This window comes from Protopterus annectens, chromosome 9.part0 (genome assembly GCF_019279795.1).
Source record: "Protopterus annectens isolate FY-2018-M chromosome 9.part0, PAN1.0, whole genome shotgun sequence".
Taxonomy (NCBI): Eukaryota; Metazoa; Chordata; order Ceratodontiformes; family Protopteridae; genus Protopterus; species Protopterus annectens.
The window spans coordinates 970139935-970160663 of record NC_056743.1 but is presented as its reverse complement, the minus strand read 5'-3'; the positions used below and the strand labels follow the sequence as shown (position 1 = coordinate 970160663).

At 44.0% G+C, this 20729-nt stretch overlaps 1 protein-coding gene across 1 annotated transcript in view; it reads left to right on the top strand.

Annotated features, from left to right (window-relative positions):
• Positions 1 to 20729, top strand: part of ANKRD52 (ankyrin repeat domain 52) — a gene marked incomplete in the record, with an annotated part of 2835210 nt that overhangs the window by 1154693 nt on the left and 1659788 nt on the right. Inside the window, 1 exon segment of the mRNA XM_044083713.1 lies at positions 7365 to 7479. Within this exon segment, the coding sequence (XP_043939648.1) occupies positions 7365 to 7479 (115 nt within the window).

Below are 20729 nucleotides of genomic sequence, written 5' to 3'. Positions count from 1 at the left end.
GATTTTTTCTGATTCTTCTGATGGTCTGAATTAGCCCTTATCTACTTATGAGGATTCTGATGCAGAGGACTCTATTCCCTCTGCTTCCCCTCCAGAGGATTTTTCTTTTGGTGAAACCTTACATACTTTAAGGGAGCATTTCCACTGGGAAAGCCAGGATTTTTCTGATTCAAAAAAGAGGCTTAGGGATTTCTTACTCCTGCCTCAGCATAGGCCTTTAGCTATACCTCCTTTACTAGACATTGTTGATGCCTTTTCGGAATCTAATTTGGCCCCTGATTCTTTGCCTCCTGCTCCCAGAAAACCTGACTGATATTACAGGGTTCCTGATTCACACAAGTTTCTTTTTAAAAATCCTATTGTGGATCCAGAGACTATTTCACAGCGACGCAAGGGCATTGAGGCTTCTACTGCTAAAAATCCTACCCCTTCTGATAGAGACTCCAGGGCGCTGGATAGATGGGGTAAGAAGTTTTACACTTCTGCAATCTTGCCATTAGGGCTGTAAACTGCCAGTTTCATATGTTAAAGTATCAACAACATGCTATTGGGTTGCTTAAACAGAAAATGACGTTGATGCCTGACTGTACTGAAAATAAAGAATTACAGGATTTAATGCATTCTGCTGAACAGGTTGGTAAACATATTTTGCAATGTGGATTTGATTCATTAGAGGCCTCTTGCAGGGCTGCTATTACTGAGTCTGTGCTCAGAAGGCATGCTTGGGTTAAGGAGCAACCTTTGCCTGATCATGTTAAAGCTAAACTGTTGGATACTCTCTTAAATCAGGACCGCCTGTTAGGCAACAAAGCTGAGGAAGTTCTTTAAAAGATAGAAGATAAAGCTTAATCTATGCAAACTGTTAAAGATTTCTTGCAAGTTCAGCCTCCTAGATTTAGTAGGCATTAGCCCTCTAAGAATTGGTGCTTTCCAGCCCCTTCCAGGTCTTCTCAAGCCAAACCCAGACACAGCAGAAACCCCAGATTTCAGTCCCAGGGGGACACACAAGACTAAGCAGTGGGGGATTTCCACACCTTAATCTTGGAGTAGTAAGACTCCCCCTATGGAAAACTGTCTCAATGACTTGTTTTTAAAACTTGCAAGCACTTCCCAACTGAATGCTCCTTTAGGCAGAAAGATTGGTCTGCAGGCCAAAAACTGGGAACTCATTACCCAGGACAAATGGGTTTTAAATATAGTGTGCCAATGATACAGATTTCACTTCTACACGTTAACACCACCAAGCGGGTGGCCAAATCTACCCCCAAATCAGTTGGCAAAGGCCCAAAATTAAGTTCTCTCTCTCTTAAGCATGGGGGCTATTCAGTTGGTACCAGAAGAGGAAAAGGGACAAGGTTTCAGTTTTAGACTTTTCCTGGTACGCAGAAAAGGCAGTGCATGGCCTCCTAGCCTGGACCTTTCTACTCTATACATTTTTCTGGTGATTCCAAAATTCAAAATGCTGACTCTTCACCAGCTGCTTCCTATGCTAGGCAAAGATGCATGGTTGGCAGCACTAGACTTAAAAGAAGCATACCTGCACATCCTTATCAGGGAGTTTTGCAGAAGATACCTACCCTTCAAAGCAGGCTACATGCACCATCAGTTCTCTGCGCTGCCGTTTGGCTTATCTATTGTGCCCAGGGTATTCACAAAGTGCCTAGCTCCAGTCATTGCATTTTGCAGGCAAAGAAATATTCAAATATACCCATACATGGACAATTGTCTAATTCAGGCAGAAAGCCAGGACATACTTTTGAATCATCTGGCCTTTGTTCACAGGGTGTTGACTTGTCTGGGGTACACCATAAATGAAAAGAAATCACACCTGGTACCCTGCCAACAAATTATATTCCTGGGAGCAAGCTTGAATACAACTTCTCAGATGGCATTCCTCACGCCAGAGAAACAGATTCGTTTGACAACCTACTTCAGAAAAGTGGCCACAAAAACCCAGCTATCTGCAAGGCAAATACTGCAAGCCTTGGGGTTCATGGCCTCCTGCATTCTTCTAATTCCATATGCAAGGCTGCATATGAGGAAACTACAGTAGTATCTCAAAAGCTTATGATGTCAACATTCACAGGATCTAGAAGCAATGATTTCTATAATACCTTGCCTATACCTAGAGTTCCTTTGGTGGGCATAGGCCTGCCACCAAAACAGGCGACTACAATTCACACTACCCCCTGCCGCCCAAACCTTAACAGACTCATCAGACTATGCATGGGGGGGGGCTCGCCATCAGGGAAGTGCATTCAGGGCAAATGGAACCCAAGTCAAATGCACCTGCACATAAATCAAAAGGAAATGTTAGCTGTACAGAATGCTCTGACAGCCTTTAAGGACCACATTCTTCCAGGACAACTAATGGTAAAGACAGACAACACCACTGTCATGTGGTACATAAACAAGCAGGAGGGTACACATTCTTACCCCCTCTGCAGTCTCGCCATGGCATTGTGGAACACAACCTTGAGCTACCAAGTGACTCTACAAGCTCAGTTCCTCCCAGGAAAACTAAATACACTGGCAGATGGACTAAGCAGAAACCTCATGGACCCACACGAGTGGAAATTTGGAACCAAGGATTTTCAACATTTTAACAAGCAAGTGGGGGAGCCCAGATATACACCTGTTTGCCTCCCCCTAGAACTATCAATTGGACAAAATTTGCACAAGGATTCCCCACAAACTAGCTTGGAAAGTGGGTGCTCTATCCTTCAGCTGGAAAAACCTATCAGTTTATGCCTTTTCTCCTCTGCCTCTGCTCTCCAAGGTATTACTAAAGATCAAACAGGGCAAGCCAAGGACGATTTTAATTGTACCAGACTGGGCACGCTAACACTGGTGTACCCCCTCTTGCGCAGTGTGTCACGCTTGGCCCCATGGCACCTGCCTCAGACTCCTTCCCTGTTTCAGCAGGAGAACCAGATTTTGCACCTTCAGCTGCAACCCCTGAACCTAGCCGCCTGGCTAATTACCTAATCTCTCCTTTACCATCCCTCAGTAAACCTGTGATGGATATCATTTTAGAGGCAAGGAGGTCTAGTAATAGAAAATCTTATGCTGAAAAATGGAAAAGATTCTGTGCCTGGAACCAGTCTCAAGGGATGAGCACTGCAGCACCCAACTTACCTCAGAGTTTACAATACTTAACTGAGATGCTTCACAAGGACCTGTCTTTTTCCTCCATTAAAATCCACGCCTCACCCATTTCTGCTCATTGTAACACAGAACCTCCCCTCGTCTCTCATCCACTGCTCAACCAGTTCCTCAGAGGGGCCAAAACTTTGAGACCACCCAGGAGAGCTCCAACTCCAGCCTGGGACCTTAACTTTGTTTTGGAGAAACTCACTCTACCTCCTTTCAAGCCAGCTGCTACTGCAGACTTAAAATTTCTTTCTTAGAAAACAGCTTTTGTTTTAGCAATCACTTCAGCTAGAAGGGTGTTTGAATTACAGGCCCTTATGGCAGTGGAGCCTTTCATCATCTTTCATGCGGACAGGGTGTCCCTCAGAACCAATCCTTCCTTCATGCCCAAGGTGGTATCCAGTGTGGCTCTTAACCAGTTCATTTGCCAACCCTCTTTCCCAATCCACAGAACAAAGGGGGACGGATACTTGGACATGACTAAACCTCAAAGGAAAATCTGAACAACTGCTGGTGGCATTTGCTGCATGGGCAGAGGGGAAGGCTATTTCAAAGCAAACCATTTTTAAATGGATAGGCCATTGCATTCATTTCTGCTATAAGCACCATGGAAAACCTATCCCCCAGGGAATCAGACCTCACTCCACCAGGGCTTTATCTACCTTTACAGCCTTTCTCTGAGGTGTCCCTACCAGGGACGTCCTAGAAGCTGCTACCTGGAGTTCTGTACATACTTTTACCCAGCATTATCATTTGCCATTTTTCTCTAAATCCAGAGCTGGCTTTGCCACTGCAGTCTTGCAGGGCCTTATAGCTGGTCCTAATGTTATCTAAATTCCTCCTCCCAACCATAGCTTTAGGAATCTACCCAAATGTAATGACTGCAACAGTGAAACACGAAGAACATAGTACAGTTGTGTACACTTACCATAAATGTAGATGCTCGAGTGTATTCACTGTTGCAGTCCTGGTTACCCTCCCTCCAGCCCCCTAACTTCTTTTGGCTATACCTCTACTTTCCTTTACTATGCTTTAAAGCTTTTTGGTGTATTTGCTTTTTTGTTGGAGGTATATCATTGTACTTTTATATTTAATTGCTTCTCATTAGGGGGGCACCTGATATCGGGGGCAAGAAAAACTGATGTAATGGCATCGGCTGCATGTTTTATACCCCTGACAACCTGACATCATGGAAGAAGGGACAGCAACGAATGCAGGACCCAAGACTTTGTTAATCAGGCCAACTGAGGGCTACCTGCAAGCAGATAATCCAAATGTAATGACTGCAACAGTGAATACACTCGAACATCTACATTTATGGTAGGTGTACACAACTGTACTTTATGAATACTGCAGCAGTGAAGAGAAGGGCATGTATGGTTATGGCAAGATTTTACACAACTATTCTTTATCTGTCTGCATTGTTTCCAAGCATTATAACCTAGATGTTACCTCTAGAGCCAGAGCAAGATTTTCCACAGCCGTACTGTGGGAGTTCCTGCCTATATCGGACCTTCTCAGGGCTATCCACACACTGGTACATAAGCTCTGGAAATCTTCCAAAGTGTTACCAGCTCTACATAAGTGAACATTATGATGAGGGTGGTATGGCTGTGCTTGGAATGTAACCTAATTTTAGATGTTAAAGTAAGTTCACTCTTGTAATATTTTTCACCCTGGCTGTCTTTTTCCTTTTCTGTGGCCATCCTATGTTTTTGGTGCATACTTAGTTAGCAGTCTCAATAGTCCATCTGCATTACTTGTACAATTTGCTGACACACACACACGCACGCACACAGACACACGTACACACATGTGTACACACGTACACAAGTACTAATTTCTGGAGAAGAAACTTTTAAGTTCTTCTGGTTCAGCCATCTTTCTTAGAGGTATATGCCACTTTGGAAGCTCATGGTCTGGTCTTAGCCCATACCCATAGGGCTGAGAAAAGCAAGAAATAAGTAAGGATAGAGCAGACCATCATCCCTTTTATATCAGAGATATGGTGGTATTGGAGAAGTATCTGCCTACTGGAGGGCGAATGTTTTAAAAACTCTGGAAGTCTTGCCAGATATTGGGCTTTCTGCAGCAGAATTCTCAAGTTTGTTCAGGTTGGTGATAGTTATGTACTTATTAAAGAAGTATTTTTTTTTTTTTTACACAGGGCAAAACTCTCTTGCAAGCCCTCTTGAAGCCCCTTAACCCTCCTATAAAAGAATTCCATACAACTGTAGGAGGAGGATGCCCTACAAGCGTGAGAAAATGGCGAGCAAGATTGAAATCTCTCAGTATGGCCATTTAAATATAAAAAATTATACAATGACTGCTCATTAATATTCCAAAACGAGCACACTGATTGGTCAGCCCAGTCGGTGTGCCTGTTGTAAATCCTAGCATATACCACTGGAAAAAGGTCTGGTCACCTCGGACTTTTTTCCCTTGCTATATACTGTAACTTTTTTTTTTTTTTTTAAACAAAAATAAAAAAAAAATGTAATCTGGACTCCAGACATAGCAGAGAGGATGGAGAAAATACTAAGAAAATCGGGTACGTTATTCAAAACTAAACATATGTACCTGATTTTCCTTACATTTCCTCCATTCTGTCTCTCTCCTCCCCCTAAACTGCTCGAAACATTTTTTTTTTTTTTTTTTAATTATAAAAAAAAAAAAAAGAAAGAAAAAACAAAAATGGAGCAACGGAGACATTCTCTCCGCTGCTTCCTTTCCAAAGCACTGATGTACTAGGTATGCATGGGAATGCAAGCCCCATGTGCATGCTCAGTACTTCAGAAAAAAGCAACGGGATGTATAACAGCCGTGGAAGAACAGCACAGCGCCATTATACAAAGTCATTATTTAAGAAAAATAAGTATTTTTTTTTCTTAAATAATGTCACTGTATAACAGCAACAAGCGACAAGTTGGCTTTATTTAATCACTCGGGCTTCGCACTCCTGACTAAACCACACCAGCTGTGGGTAAATCTTAATATACCACACTGACGTAGTCTGTTATTGCTTAATTGCATTCCAAAGCTTCTCTGGGCTTTGGAATCCAGTGGTTTGAATTCTGCAGGTTACTGTTTGAGTGACATGCCTTCCCTTTTAAATAGTCTTCATTTTACTCCCTGCTCACATCAATTCCCTGTGTAATTTACTTAGGTGTAACTCTGTACCACTACAAAACTTGTAGTTAAAATAATGAAGTTTCATATCAGGGATTCAGACAGTTTAAAACTTAATTTTGCTGGTTAAATGCATATCTTTAAAATGCTGTACAGTCTCTGTAATTAGCAAGTGGACATTTTCATTTTTGAGCATTAACTGAATTCCCAGGGAAAAGCCTTGCTGTGACAGTAGGATTCCAGGCATCCCCTGCCACTAACTTTGGCTCTCATATCACACATCGCTAATTTACATTTTTGAGGTTTTTTATTTGTATTTTATTTATTTATTTGTGTTGCCTCTTGGCCACTTGCCATGTCCTGCAGGTGCGTCTTGATCTTTTGTAACCAATAACTCACCAGTGAGCAACCAACATTCTTCACCAAATGGGGTCTTGCAGAATGTGGAGAACACTTTGAAATCATAAAGGACTGTGAGGGTTCTAAGCATCTCGATATTGCAGAAGAATTGCTGCAAGAGAATTTTTCAGTTTGGAATTTGTGCACTTATCATTCCTCGTACTTTGTGGCAGAGCTCAAGTCCTAGTATCTGCTTATATGCTGTAGTCCTAGTTGTGTATCACTGCTCATTTTCACACTTTTGGCTTGACCTTTCAGGACAAGGTCTGCTAGTTAAATCTGAGTCTCGTGAATTGCATTTTGGGCATTTTGCTGTGGAGGATTAAGTTGAGAGTTGCAATTATGTGATGTAGAAGTTTCCATAGGTAACAGTTTGCAAGTTTGAGGTTGATTTTAGTCTCCTGCACACACTGATTTGGCAGCTATGTTCATCTTGTGCATGGTTGATCTGAATGATGGAATATATCTCTTTTTTGGTAGGTTTCTTACTACATTGTCAGGTTACTTGATTGTGTTGCAGTTGCACATTTAGACATGCTCATTTTGAGCAAAAAAGATAAGAGAATTCCAAAATACCATTATTGTAATCTGCTGGTATCTGCATTCATCACATCCTCTGAATTTTGAGCTGATAGTCTGATTTAAGTTAAACTGAGATGCTGTTTTCTTTTTGTCTTTGTTAGGTGGTGAGATAGACTGCGCTGATAAACATGGCAATACACCTCTACACATTGCTGCTAGATATGGTCATGAGCTGCTAATTAGTACTCTAATGACAAACGGTGCTGACACTGCAAGGTGAGATAGTGTGTGCTGTACATAACTGACTGATGTTTAGGTTTTGGCTTTAAGCTTACAAGTTTATTATCCTGTGTTAGAATTTTGTGTTACTAATATGCCATTCATTGTTTTTAAATGCATTCAATTTAGTTGGAAATAAGAATTGTTTCCAAATTTTTGTTAGTCATTTACTAATGAATCCCATTCTTTCCTTATATCTGATCTGACTGGTCTTTGGGCTGCTTGTCAAATCTGAGGCACAAAACTAGTGCTCCAAACTCAAGCTCCTTCAGTTTTTTTCCATTCCATAATGCACAGCTTGTCTAGTTACATTAGACCTTGTGTGCCACCTAAGTGATTGGACTTTTTGTCTGGCATCGCAAAGCCAAGTTCTCCATCATCTTTATCTTCTAGAAATTCTTGTTTCATATTTTTATTGTATACATTCTCTTGATAATTCACAGCTCCTTTCATACTTATTATAACAATAAATCTTTCTTTTGTGCTGTTGTAGGTGCTTGGCCAGTGGATGCTGTTTTTTTTTGTAGTTCTTAACTTAAAAAGTAAAATACAAGTAAAAAGAAAATAATAAAACATTGATACTTTTACTAATTATTTTTTATATTTTCTCTGTATTTACTTTTTCTAGTTATTTTATTCTATTTTCGCTGTAGCTTGTGTGTTTGATACCAAGATGTTAAGAGGAATGAAGACCTTCAGGAAGTGTGGCCACAAAATCCCCTCCCAACCCCCAGCCCCCCTGAACACCCATGATTTACATGTGTGCCTGGGAGTGGAACATCTTTCTGTGGACTTCCCAGTCTTTAAAGCCTTTGGTCCTCATCCCTTATCTGATAGATTGAAAAAATAAACTAATTATAAATCGGCTACTGCTCATAGATCCTGAGGCAAACTAACTCAAAAAGGAAAAAGACCAGGACAAAAAGAGGGAAAAAGGCATATGGGGGAAGAAAGAGAATCCCAAAAGAGAAAGATCTCTAATATAGCTGCTTCATTGGCTCCAAAAAAACTACATTGGAGTTGGTGCCTTGTTCTACATGATCAAATCCTTTTCTTTGGCTTATTTGACTTCAGTGTTAGCAATTTCTGAAAGGTTACGCGAGTATTTAGTTGAACTTTCTCTGAAAGGGAGCTCTCTTATTTCCCTGTCTCTGCCCCTTCCACTTCTTTGTTGTGCACCTTCAGGTCCTTCCGAAGTAGATCAGAACTTAATTGGGGTTGCATGAAGAGGGCTTTCTTAAAGGCTGAGATTGAGGTTAGTGTCCTTCCATCCTTCTCCATCTTGAGGTCGGCTCATGCTAGCCCTTTAGCCCCCACATTTGCTCCTTCCAGAGTCTCTACTTTGACATTGGCAGTGTCAGTTTTCCCCCAGAGTCTGTTCTGTCAGGACTGTCTGTTCCTTTGATCTCAGTTCCAGGAATTTTGAATGTGATGCACTGAACACCAAGACCTTCAGAGGCAGGTGAATATCAACACCAAAGCAGAGTCTTCGACATAGTCCTTGGATCCATTTCCTAATATCTCCCTTTACATTGCATGATTCATAGGCCTTCCTGGTTTTAGCAATGATCCCCACTCAAGGCCTTCCACTTTGTTGGCTTCAGCATGCCTTTAGTGGTGCCACCACTTTTTTAAGGAAAGTGGCTTTACATTGGTTCCTTGGGCCATCAAATGTGGGTCATCCTCCAAGGGAATGGAGAAGGATTATATCTTCTCCACAGAGAATAGAGTTTCTGACTGCTTATTTGGTGTTGGCTGTGTCCCAGGACATCTGTTGCTCTCGGTCTAAGCCCCTTCATACATCCTGGGGTCAGAGCCGAAGGAAATTTCTCAAAAACTTGTACAGATGGGAGTCTGAGTCCTCTGAGGAGTCAGATTCATACTATCCTGACATTCCATGAAAGGGGATGTGTAAGTGGAGGTGCATTGACTCCTCTAAAGAGTGTGCCAATTCAGACACTGATTCTGGGCTTTCCCCAGTTCTCCCGAAAGATGCTAGCTTGTTTGATATCTGCAAATTGATGAAAGAGACGGGATCTTTGCCAGCAAACCTGCCATTTCAGGATGAAGAGTTCCTTTTTGAACCCTGTCAGTTATTACCTCTACTGTGTAGGTGGTACATCCTGCTGACTGACTCATTGACATGGCCACTAGGAGGACATGGTAGGATCTGGATTCCACTGAAATCTGTTCCCTGAAGACCTGGTAAAGTCTTAAATTTTGTTCTAAGGGTCCTTTGGTGGACTCTTATTTTGGTAACTATGACAAAAAAGACCCAATGGATGATACTACCACTCTTCATCTGCCCAGCAAAGAGTTGAGGGCCATGGACATAATATGGAAGTTGGGTATAAGCTTCAGGCACTGTTGCTGTTGGGCCTTGAACTACACGACCCACATGAACCACTTCCAAAGGTGTTTAGCAGAAGAGGTTTTAGCATCTTTTAATAAGACATCCACCCTTGAGCCCAGGAAACAATAGAGACCTCTTTGGGCACCATGTTCAACATAACCACTCTCTTAATGTGGCTAATGCATAATGCATCCAGTGGATAGGTCCATGCAGCAAGTGCCAACATTATGATGAGGGGTCAGGCTTGGCTTCACCTTTGTAACTTGTAGGACAGCTTTAAAGCTTTCTTTGCAAATATGCCATATGATAGGTCATTTGTTTGGTCCTTATGTCAAATAGAAGATACAAAAGTGTGAGCAAGATGGAAAGATGTTATCTGCCATACGCATCAGATTTTGATACACTGCAATGATTTTATAGTAGGTACCAAAAGGGGCCCATATGCCTGTGGTTTAGGCAAATCTGATATCGGCCCTTTGACTCCACCACTGAAAGGGGGTGGTCATGGCAGAAGCAGCCCCTTCAGTGGATATAGACCCAAAGATCAAGGTGGTCAATAAAATAGGTATATTGTGGCCTTTTCTCTGACATGTAAAGTAACCATCTTTGAAAGGCTAGTGAATAAAAACCTCATATGAACCAATAAGTCAGCAAGGAGAATTGTGAAGCTAGTGTACAGTTTATTAGCCGCTTTCATAAAAAAAAAAAAAAAAAAAAAAAAAATATGAAAGCTACTACAGTGTGGTGTGCTAATTTCATGATTCTTGCTTACTTGTTGGTTCATACAAGGATTTTATTTACTAGTTTTCATTTTACTTCTGGTTGGTATTTTTTTTTTTATTAGTTTATCTTTGAAAAGCTGACTATCTTCACACCTGAGGAGGCAGTTGTGGAGGGAATCATTTTGTCACTACTTTCCTGCATGGATTGCCATCTCTCAGGATTTTTGGGTAAGAAAGTTAATATCCAGAAGCTATTCAGTTTTACAACCTCCGTCACCCCACACACATTTTAGTAACTTCCAGATGTTCCACTCCTTAAGTACAAACTGGCTGACAGGGAAAATTTCTCTCTGCTAAAAATAGAGCCTTCCAGGGGGTCCCACTAGGTCAGAGTAGGCCAGGATATTTGCATTTCTTTTCAGTACTGAAAAAAATTAGGACCTCAGGCCATTATTGGACCACAGTGAAGTAAATGCATATGTAACAAAGAAACCCATTCAGGCTGATCGTAGTACAAACAGTTTTGCCTTGTGTACAGGCCAAGGATTAGATGTGCTCAGTAGATCTCTGAATGCTTAGATCCATAGCACAATAACCAGAGCCTCCAGGAGACATTTACTTTTCCATCTAAGAGCCAACCACTTTAAATTCAGAGCCCTGTCGTGTGGTTTTGCCACGGCCACCAGTGTGTTCAACAAATGGATGGCAGTGGCAGTGGTCGGAGCTCACCTGTGACTAAAAGGGATTTGTATGATGTCCTTCAAGGATGCATCTGCAGTCATAACATATGGGTTGTCTGCCTCAGGCAGCCCTTCGGTCGGCCGGATTCCAAAGTCTGGGTCTGGCCTCTGCTGATGTCGCACTTCACCCGACGTCAGAGCTTCTGGGGTATAAAGGCATCAGCCAATGCCATTTTCTTCAGTCTTTCTTGCCGCGCGGTGCCCGAAGCAGAAGCTGTTCGCAAGTGCCGGTCGGTCAGATCCAGAGATTTCAGCTACCGAAGACTTCTAAAAAAGCTAAGTACCCCGTTGGGGACTCTTTCTTGCCTCAGCCGATGTCAGACAAAGTAAATAATTGTTTAACTTGTGGGAAACAAATACCTCATAAGGATTTCCACTCTTACTGCCTTCCTTGCTTAGGCCCAGACCACGACGTATCAGCTTGTTTAGCCTGTGCTTCCTTCAACCGACGGACACTTAGACGTCGGTCGGAGTTTGCAGAAGAGTTTTTTGGATCTGCTTTTGCATATAAAATGCCGTCGGAGACTCCGACTACACATTTAGCCAAAAAACGCAAGGAAAAGGACCGACACTCGCGGCCCACGGTTTCGGCTGAAACCACGGTTAGGCCTACCGCGAGTGTCTCAGTTTTGGCTGAAACCGAGTCCTCGGTTCTTCCTTCTGCCGAAAACATACCTCCGACAACCGAGGCCAGAGAGGCCCCGGCTGAGTCGGCTACAGAAATTCCTACCGAAGAAGCAGGTGCACAAGAATTGTCCGACACCATTCCGTTGGACATTTCTACTCCTGCACGTGGGGCAGCTAGGCCCCCTGCTTCTATGTCTATTAAGGCCTTCTCCAGGGCTAAAGCAGCTAAAATTTCAAAGGCCTTACCAACAAAATCTTCCTCTCAGAGACCTTCCTCAAGTTCTCAGATTCTCAGCCTTGCTGAGGACCTTATATCTCTGATTAGGGGTTCCCAACCTCACCCAGACAGGGCCTCACAACCTCCTCCTGACAAAAGGCCTAGGACTGAACCCCCTGAACCTCTCTCCTCTGATTATTCCTCTGATGGATCTGATTTATCAGACCATCAGGAAGGACCATACTCACCTTATGAGGATTCGGATGCAGAAGACTCAATTCCTTCTGCCTCCCCCCAGAAGAATTTTCCTTTGGGGAGACTTTGCACTCAATGAGGGAACACTTTCAATGGCAGGGTCAGGATTTTTCTGATTCTAGGAAAAGACTAAGGACCTTTTTACACTTGCCACAGCATAGGCCTTTAGCCATACCACCTGTACTATCAGTTGTTGATGATGCATACAATGATGTCAGTTCTGCCCCTGATTCTCTTCCCCCGGCCCCTGCCAAACCTGACAGATATTACAGGGTCCCGGATTCTCACTTCCACTTGTATAAGGCCCATGCTGCAGACCCAGAAACTATTTCTCAGGGCCCAAAGGGTGTTGCAGCTGCCACTGCCAAAAACCCCCTACCCTCTGAAAGAGAGTCAAGAGCATTAGAGAGATGGGGAAAAAAGGTTTACACATCTGCTAATCTTTCTGCCAGGGCTTTAAACTGTCAATTCCATATGATACAGTACCAGGAATTTTTGTTAGATCAGCTGAATAAAAAGCTTTCCTCTCCTGAACCTTTAGACCGTAAGTCCCTTCAGGATTTGGTACACAACTCTCAGCAGGTCAGTAATCATTTCTTAAAATGTGGCTATGATGCACTGGAGGCAGCTATGACTGGAGCAGTGATTCGAAGGCATGCCTGGCTAAAAGAGCAATCCTTGCCAGACCATGTCAAGTCTAAACTCCTAGATGCTCCTATGGAGAAACAAAGTTTATTTGGCTCCCCTGCACAGGAGATTCTAAAGAAAGTGGAAGAAAAAGCTAAATCTGTTCAAACAGTCAAGGATTTTCTGCAGGTCCATCCTCCGAGGTTCAGCAGAAACTGGCCTTCAAAGAATTGGTCCTTTCCAGACACCTCCAGAGCACAGAGAGGCAGGAATAGATGCCCAAAAGGCAGAGGTCAATCAAGGGGTGCCTACAGGGGTAGTCAGTGGCAACCTGCCAACCAGAGGAGTACCGCCACAGCTGCGACTACAACCACTTCCACAGGACAGACACAATGACTTGGCTCTGATTCCGCCTACCAGGGAACAACTGGAAGCACCCTTGGGCGGAAAGTTAGCTTTATTTTCGAAAAACTGGCATTGCATTACAGGAGACAAATGGACATTGCAAACAATAGACAAAGGCTACAGGTTTCACTTCCACACTTTACCAAAAAAGAAAGGAATGCCAAACCTTCCACCAAACCAGAAGCCAGAGGCTCTAAAACAAATCATCAACTTACTTCGGATGAGAGCAATAGAAAGGGTACCACCTATGGAACAAGGCCAAGGATTTTACTCCAGACTATTCCTTGTACCAAGAAAAGAAACTCAATGGAGGCCTATTCTCGACTTGTCCGCACTAAACACATATCTCATTGTACCAAAATTCAAGATGCTGACCCTACAGCAACTTCTTCCCATGTTGGGCAAGGAGTCTTGGCTGGTGACTCTAGATCTCAAGGAGGCATACCTGCACGTCCCTATACGACCAGATTGCAGAAGACACCTCAGATTTCTTGCAGGATCAGAGCATTATCAATTCTCAGCATTGCCCTTTGGCTTATCTACTGCGCCCAGAGTATTCACGAAATGCCTGGCATCAGTAATTGCACATTGCAGGCTTCAGGGAATTCAGATCTACCCATACCTGGACGACTGCCTAATACAAGCGGACAACAAGTCAAAAATAATAAAGGATTTGGCCTATGACATACAACTGTTACAAGCCGTGGGATACACAGTCAACATCCAGAAGTCAAGACTAGTGCCATCCCAAAGGATAACATTTTTGGGTGCAGATCTGGATACTAACTCAGATGGCTTTTCTCACAGAAGAAAAACAAAAGCAACTCCCAGTCTACTTCATGGCTTTGACAAGACAAACTCAGCTTACTGCAAGGAAAGTCCTGCAGGCCCTGGGTTACATGACATCTTGCATAATCTTGATCCCGCATGCCAGGCTGCATATGAGAAAATTACAATGGTACCTAAGGAATGTATGGTCTCAACACAGACACAGTCTAGAAACCATGATACCAATCATTCCATGCCTGAAAAAAGAATTCCTGTGGTGGGCTCAGGCCTGCCAGACCAACAGAGGGTTGCCTTTCAACAAACCACAACCAAGGCAGACCATCACCATGGACGCCTCAGACCTAGGCTGGGGGGCACACATGGAAGACAAGTGTATCCAGGGCCTATGGTCTCAAGACCAGCTGAATCTACACATAAATCTGAAGGAGATACTGGCAGTGAAGCATGCAATCCGAGGCATTCAAATCATTCCTCCAGCAAGGGCATCTGCTGATAAGGACAGACAATACCACAGTCATGTGGTACATCAACAAACAGGGAGGCACGCATTCCTACCCTCTATGCCGGATGGCACTGGACCTGTGGAATCTAGGCCTGAATCTCAACATTCAACTGCAGGCCAAATTCGTACCAGGAAAAGAGAATACACTAGCAGACAGCTTAAGCAGAACTACCACGGATGCTCACGAATGGATGCTGCATCCAGACATCTTCAAAAACATAACAAAAAAATGGGGAATGCCAGAGATAGACCTGTTCGCCTCCCCACTCAACCACCAACTGAAGAAATTCTGCTCAAGAGAATACCATCCACAAGCCTGGAGGGTGGACTCCCTCTCTTTCAGCTGGAAGGCCCTGACAGTTTTTGCCTTTCCACCTCTCCCATTGATGAACAAAGTTCTACTGAAGATCACGGAGGAACAGCCAAAGGTGATTCTGATAGCTCCAGACTGGCCAAGGCAGCATTGGTATCCGCTACTGAGAAGCATGTCTCGGACGAACTCATGGCCTCTACCCCTATGGCCTTTACTTCTAACGCAGAACAACTACAAGACCCTGCATCCAAACTTGAAAACGCTGCAGCTAACTGCCTGGAAAATTGCATAAAACAAAACCAAACTGTTTTATCTCAGAGGGTCAAGGACATTATCCTGGAGGCTCGCAGACCCTCCACAAGAAAAACATACTCAGCTAAATGGAAGAGATTCCTCATTTGGAGTGCATCAAAGGGTACAAATGTCACACTGGCAAACCTAGCACACATCCTAGAATACGTAGCAGAACTGTTCCACAGTGGCCTGTCCTATTTTTCCATTAAGATTCATGCTTCAGCAGTTTCAGCAGAGTACAACATGGATCTTCCTATCTTCTCTCACCCTCTTCTCAGACAATTTTTAAGAGGGATCAAAAATGTAAAACCTCCAAGGAAACCACCTCTGCCTGCATGGGATCTCAATTTTGTGCTGGAAAAATTAACACTTCCCCCTTTTGAACCAGCAGCATCAGCAGACTTACAGTTCTTATCTTGGAAAACTGCTTTCCTTCTAGCAATCACTTCAGCAAGAAGAGTATCCGAGTTACAGGCATTAATGGCAGTGCAGCCTTTCCTTATCTTTCACCAGGATAGAGTGTCTCTGAGAACCAATCCTACTTTCATGCCAACGGTGGTATCCAGGGTATCCTTGAACCAAGCTATTCATTTGCCTACGTTCTTCCCTAACCCACAGAACAGGGGGGAAAAACTGTTGCACACCTTGGATGTACACAGACAATTACGCTACTATCTGGACAGAACTAAAACCAGCAGAAAAACTGACCAACTTCTGGTAGCATATGCAACTGGAGTGCAAGGAAAAGCAATTTCCAAACAGACAATTTCAAAATGGATAGGAAATTGCATTAGATTCTGCTACTCTTTTCATGGAAAGACAACTCCTGAAAATGTCAGGCCTCACTCCACAAGAGCCACAGCCACCACTACAGCTTTCCTACGAGGAGTGGCTACCAAAGACATTTTAGAAGCTGCTACTTGGAGCTCCGTGCATACATTTGCCAAGCATTACAATCTTCCTTTATACTCCAGATCCCGAGCAGGTTTTGCAACTTCAGTTTTACAGGAGATCTTAACTACACCATCATTATCTTAGTACCTCCTCCCCCAGTTTGGCTATGGTATTCTACCCATATGTTATGACTGCAGATGCATCCTTGAAGGACATAGTACAGTTTTGTACCTACCATAAATGTAGATGTCCGATAGGTATGCATCTGCAGTCAGGATTACCCACCCTCCTTCCCCTCTGTGGTATTCCTAGGGTGCTTACCCCTCTTTTAGCTAGCTCCAAATTTAGCCTTCCTAGAGGGCACCTGGCATCTGGGGCAAGAAACACTGAGGAAAATGGCGTCGGCTGATGCCTTTATACCCCAGAAGCTCTGACGTCGGGTGAAGTGCGACATCAGCCGAGGCCAGACCCAGACTTTGGAATCCGGCCGACCGAAGGGCTGCCTGAGGCACGACAACCCATATGTTATGACTGCAGATGCATACCTATCGGACATCTACATTTATGGTAGGTACAAAACTGTACTTTTCCATATCTGGATGACTGGCTTACTACTACAACAGAGTCATTGTGTTCAGTTTCAGAGATTAGTTGCTTTAGTTCTGTCTGTTCTTGGGCATTGCTATAAACTATGAAAAATCAATTGTTCAGCCATCTCAGGTTATTCAGTTCATAGGATGACAACGGAACAAAGAAAAGTGCCTAGTATCTCTTTCTCTAGAGAGAGTTCAGACCTAAGAAACTCAGTCCAAACCCTTCTTTGTTTCCATTCTCCAGCAGCAGTTCTTGTTCTTAGATCCTAGATATAATGGCTTCCTCCATAGTCATGGGGGACGTTCACCTGATTTCAGATTTAGAATACTTAAGTGGCTTCTGAGACCACACTGATGTTCTTCATGTTTCCCTGTTGCAGTCATCACATTTGGGTTATCCCTGCCAGGGTAGCCCTCAGCCATCCCGAATACCAGAGGCTTAGTATTTCTGCGTCAGTTGCTGTCGCTTCAGGACTGATGTCAGGTTGTCAGTAGTATAAAGTAAGGCAGCCGACGCCATTACATCAGTGTTTCTTGCCATGGAGCCCAAAGCAGAAGCAGTTTGCACGAGTGCAGGTCGGCCGCTACCTGAGTTTCGTCTACCAATTTGAAGCTGAAGTCTTCTAAAGCTAAGTACCCCATTGGGGATCCTTTTTTCTTGCACTAACCAATATCAGAAAAAGTTAACAATAGTCTCGCCTGTGGAAAGCAAATACCACACAGAGACATTCATTCTTACTGCGTCACTTGTTTTGGCCCAGACCACAACATCCCCCTCTGTTGCCTCTGTTTTTTGTTCAACAACAGAACTATCTGTCATTGGGCCCTTATTGTAGCCTGATATTTTCTCTTACAGTCCTTGAACTCTGATATGCCTTCGGTAAGCCATCCAACAGCAGATCTTCTGAAAAAATGCAATGATGAAGACAGAGACGGACTGCACAGGTCCAGACCTACCGACGACGCTTCCATTAAGCTAGTCGTCAGTTCTCCAATCCTCAGTGAGGCACTTTAGCAGCCCCTGATGCCCGCTTATGTGGATTCGCAGGCAGCTACCGAGATCCTTTCAGAATCTGGTATGCCGCTAAACTCTTCGACTAAGGATCCTGCAGTCGTCTCTACCTTGGATCGCTCCGGAGCCACTGAGTAGGCACCGGCTTCCGAGGAAGTCCTTCGCACTACAGATTCTCGACACAAACCGATGTCCTCTTCGCTACTACCATTCTTTCAAAAACTACAGAATTTCTTAGGCCCAGGGAACTAGCCACACCCAAGAAACTGATGACCCAATCTCAGGCACCTTGTTCCTTGTCTCAGTCTCAATTGCTTAAAATGGCAAAAGACCTTATCATGCTGATCAGGGGAAGCCAAGCCACCCCCCCCCCCAAAAGGAAACGGGATCTGTCTTCTGTACTTTTGTATGAACAAGAGTCAGATGAAACTGATGCATCTGAATATGAAATCATGCAACCCCTCTCTACTTATGAGGATTCTGATGCAGAGGATTCCATCCCTTCCCCCTCTCCCCCAGAGGATTTTTCCTTTGGGGAAACCCTTCATACCTTAAGGGAGCATTTCCAGTGGGAGAGTCAGGACTGCCCTCAGTCTAAAAAGAGACTCAGGGAATTCTTAGATCTTCCACAGCACAGACCCTTGGCCATCCCCCCAGTTCTGGATGTTGTGGAGGATGTTTTACTGAAATCCAGCTTGACTCCTGACACCCTCCCTTCTGCACCGAGAAAACCAGACAAGTTCTATAGAGTCCCAGACTTGCGCAAATTTCTTTTTAAAAATCCTACTACTGACCTTGAAGTGATTTCTCAAGGGACTAAAGGGATTAAAGCAACCTCTGCTAAGAATCCCACCCCCTCCGATAAGGATTCCCGAGCATTAGACAGATGGGGTAAAAAAGTATACACCTGAGCTACTCTTGCTGTCAGAGCACTAAATTGTCAGTTTCATATGCTAAAATGTCAGCAACATACCCTGGAACTCCTCAAACAAGTCTTCCTTTCTTGCTTGTGCAGAATCTAAAGAGTTACAAGAGTTAATTTTTTCTGCAAGTCAAGTAACTAAACGCACCTTGCACTGTGGTTTTGACACCCTAGAAGCTTCTTGCAGAGCAGCAATCACCAGATCTGTCAGAAGGCATGCATGGCTTAAGGAACAGCCCTTGCCAGACCATGTCAAATCTAAATTGTTGGATGCCCCCTTGCACAAAGAAAGCTTATTTGGCCCTAGGGCAGAAGAGGCCTTAAAAAATGATGGAAGAAAAAGCAAAATCTATGCAGACAGGTAAGGATTTCTTACAGGTCCAGCAGGCATTGTCCCACCAAACACTGGTCCTTTCCTGCTCCCACTAAGCCAGTCCAGCCCAGACCCCAGGGAACCAGATTCCCCAGACAGCAGCCACAGGGAATGCAGAGATCTAAGGAGTGGACTACCTCCACTTCAAAACCAGGGAGTTCTAAGCCACCCCCTTATGGCAAGAACTCACAATGGCTCACCTAACCCACCCCATCCCTCTGCCCACCTTCACTTACCCCAGGAGGAAAACTCTCATTTGATGCAAGCGCCTGGGCCACCATTACCAGCGACTTCTGGGTTCTCAACATAGTGTCCCAGGGATGCAAATTTTCTTTCCACACCCCTCCTACCCCAAAACGGTTCCCAGATCTACCTCCAAACCAGTGAGCAGAGGTGCAAAAGCAAGTTCTTATTCTGCTCTCTTATGAGGGCAGTAGAGCACTTTCCTGCAGAAGAGAGAGGCCAAGGTTTCTACTCCAGACTTTTTCTGGTACCCAGAAAAGAGGGCACCTGGTGCCCCATCCTCAATCTATCCATTCTAAACACCTTCCTGGTGATCCCAAAATTCAAAATGCTCACCCTTCAGCAGCTGCTACCCATGCTCTCCGAGGATGCTTGGCTTGCCACCCTAGATCTAAAAGATGCTTACCTCCATATTCCTATCGGGGAATCATGCAGGAAATATTTCCGTTTCCGGGTAGGATCTCTGCACTTTCAGTTCTCTGCGCTTCCCTTTGGCTTATCTACTGCTCTCAGAGTTTTCACAAAATGTCTGTGTCCAGACATTGCCTTTTGCAGACAAAGAAATATTCAGATTTACCCATACTTAGACGACTGCCTAATTCCTTATACCAGAAAGAAAAATTTCTTGACAGCCTACTTATTTCAACTAGCCACCCAGACCCCAGCTGTCTGCAAGGAAGATCCTGCAAGCTCTGGGGTTCATGGCATCTTGCATACTACTCATTCCGTATGCCAGACTGCATATGAGGAAGCTTCAATAGTACCTAAAAAAAACCTTTGGTGTCAACACTGTCAAGACCTGGAGATTCTTATACCTATACTTCCTTGCCTCAGAAAAGATTTTCTTGGAGATGATGGCTGTCCAGCACGCCTTGATAGCTTTCAAGTCCCTTCTCTCCCCAGGGGCTCTCCTGATCAAAACAGACAACACCAATGTAATGTGGTATATTAACAAGCAGGGAGTGAATCACTCTTGTCCTCTATGCAGGCTGGCCATAACCTTTTGGTACACAGCCTCTGCCATGCAGCTCCTCCTGTTACCAGGTTCCCTCATCTCTCTTGCAGACCAGTTGAGCAGAAATCTTCTGCACCCACACATGTGGCAGCTCAACAGAAGAGCCTTCACCCTAATAACTCAGGAATGGTGCACCCTGAAGGTCGACCTCTTTGCCTCCCACACCAACCATCAGGTCAGCAAATTCTGCACCAGGGAGCATCACTGCATGGCTTTGAAAGTGGATGCCCTGTTCTTCCCCTGGGTCAGTTTATCGGTCTGTGCCTTTCCTCCCCAGGGTTCTGCTCAAAATAAAGGAAGAAAAACCAAGGGCAATTCTTATAGCTCCAGACTGGCCTTGCCAGCACTGGT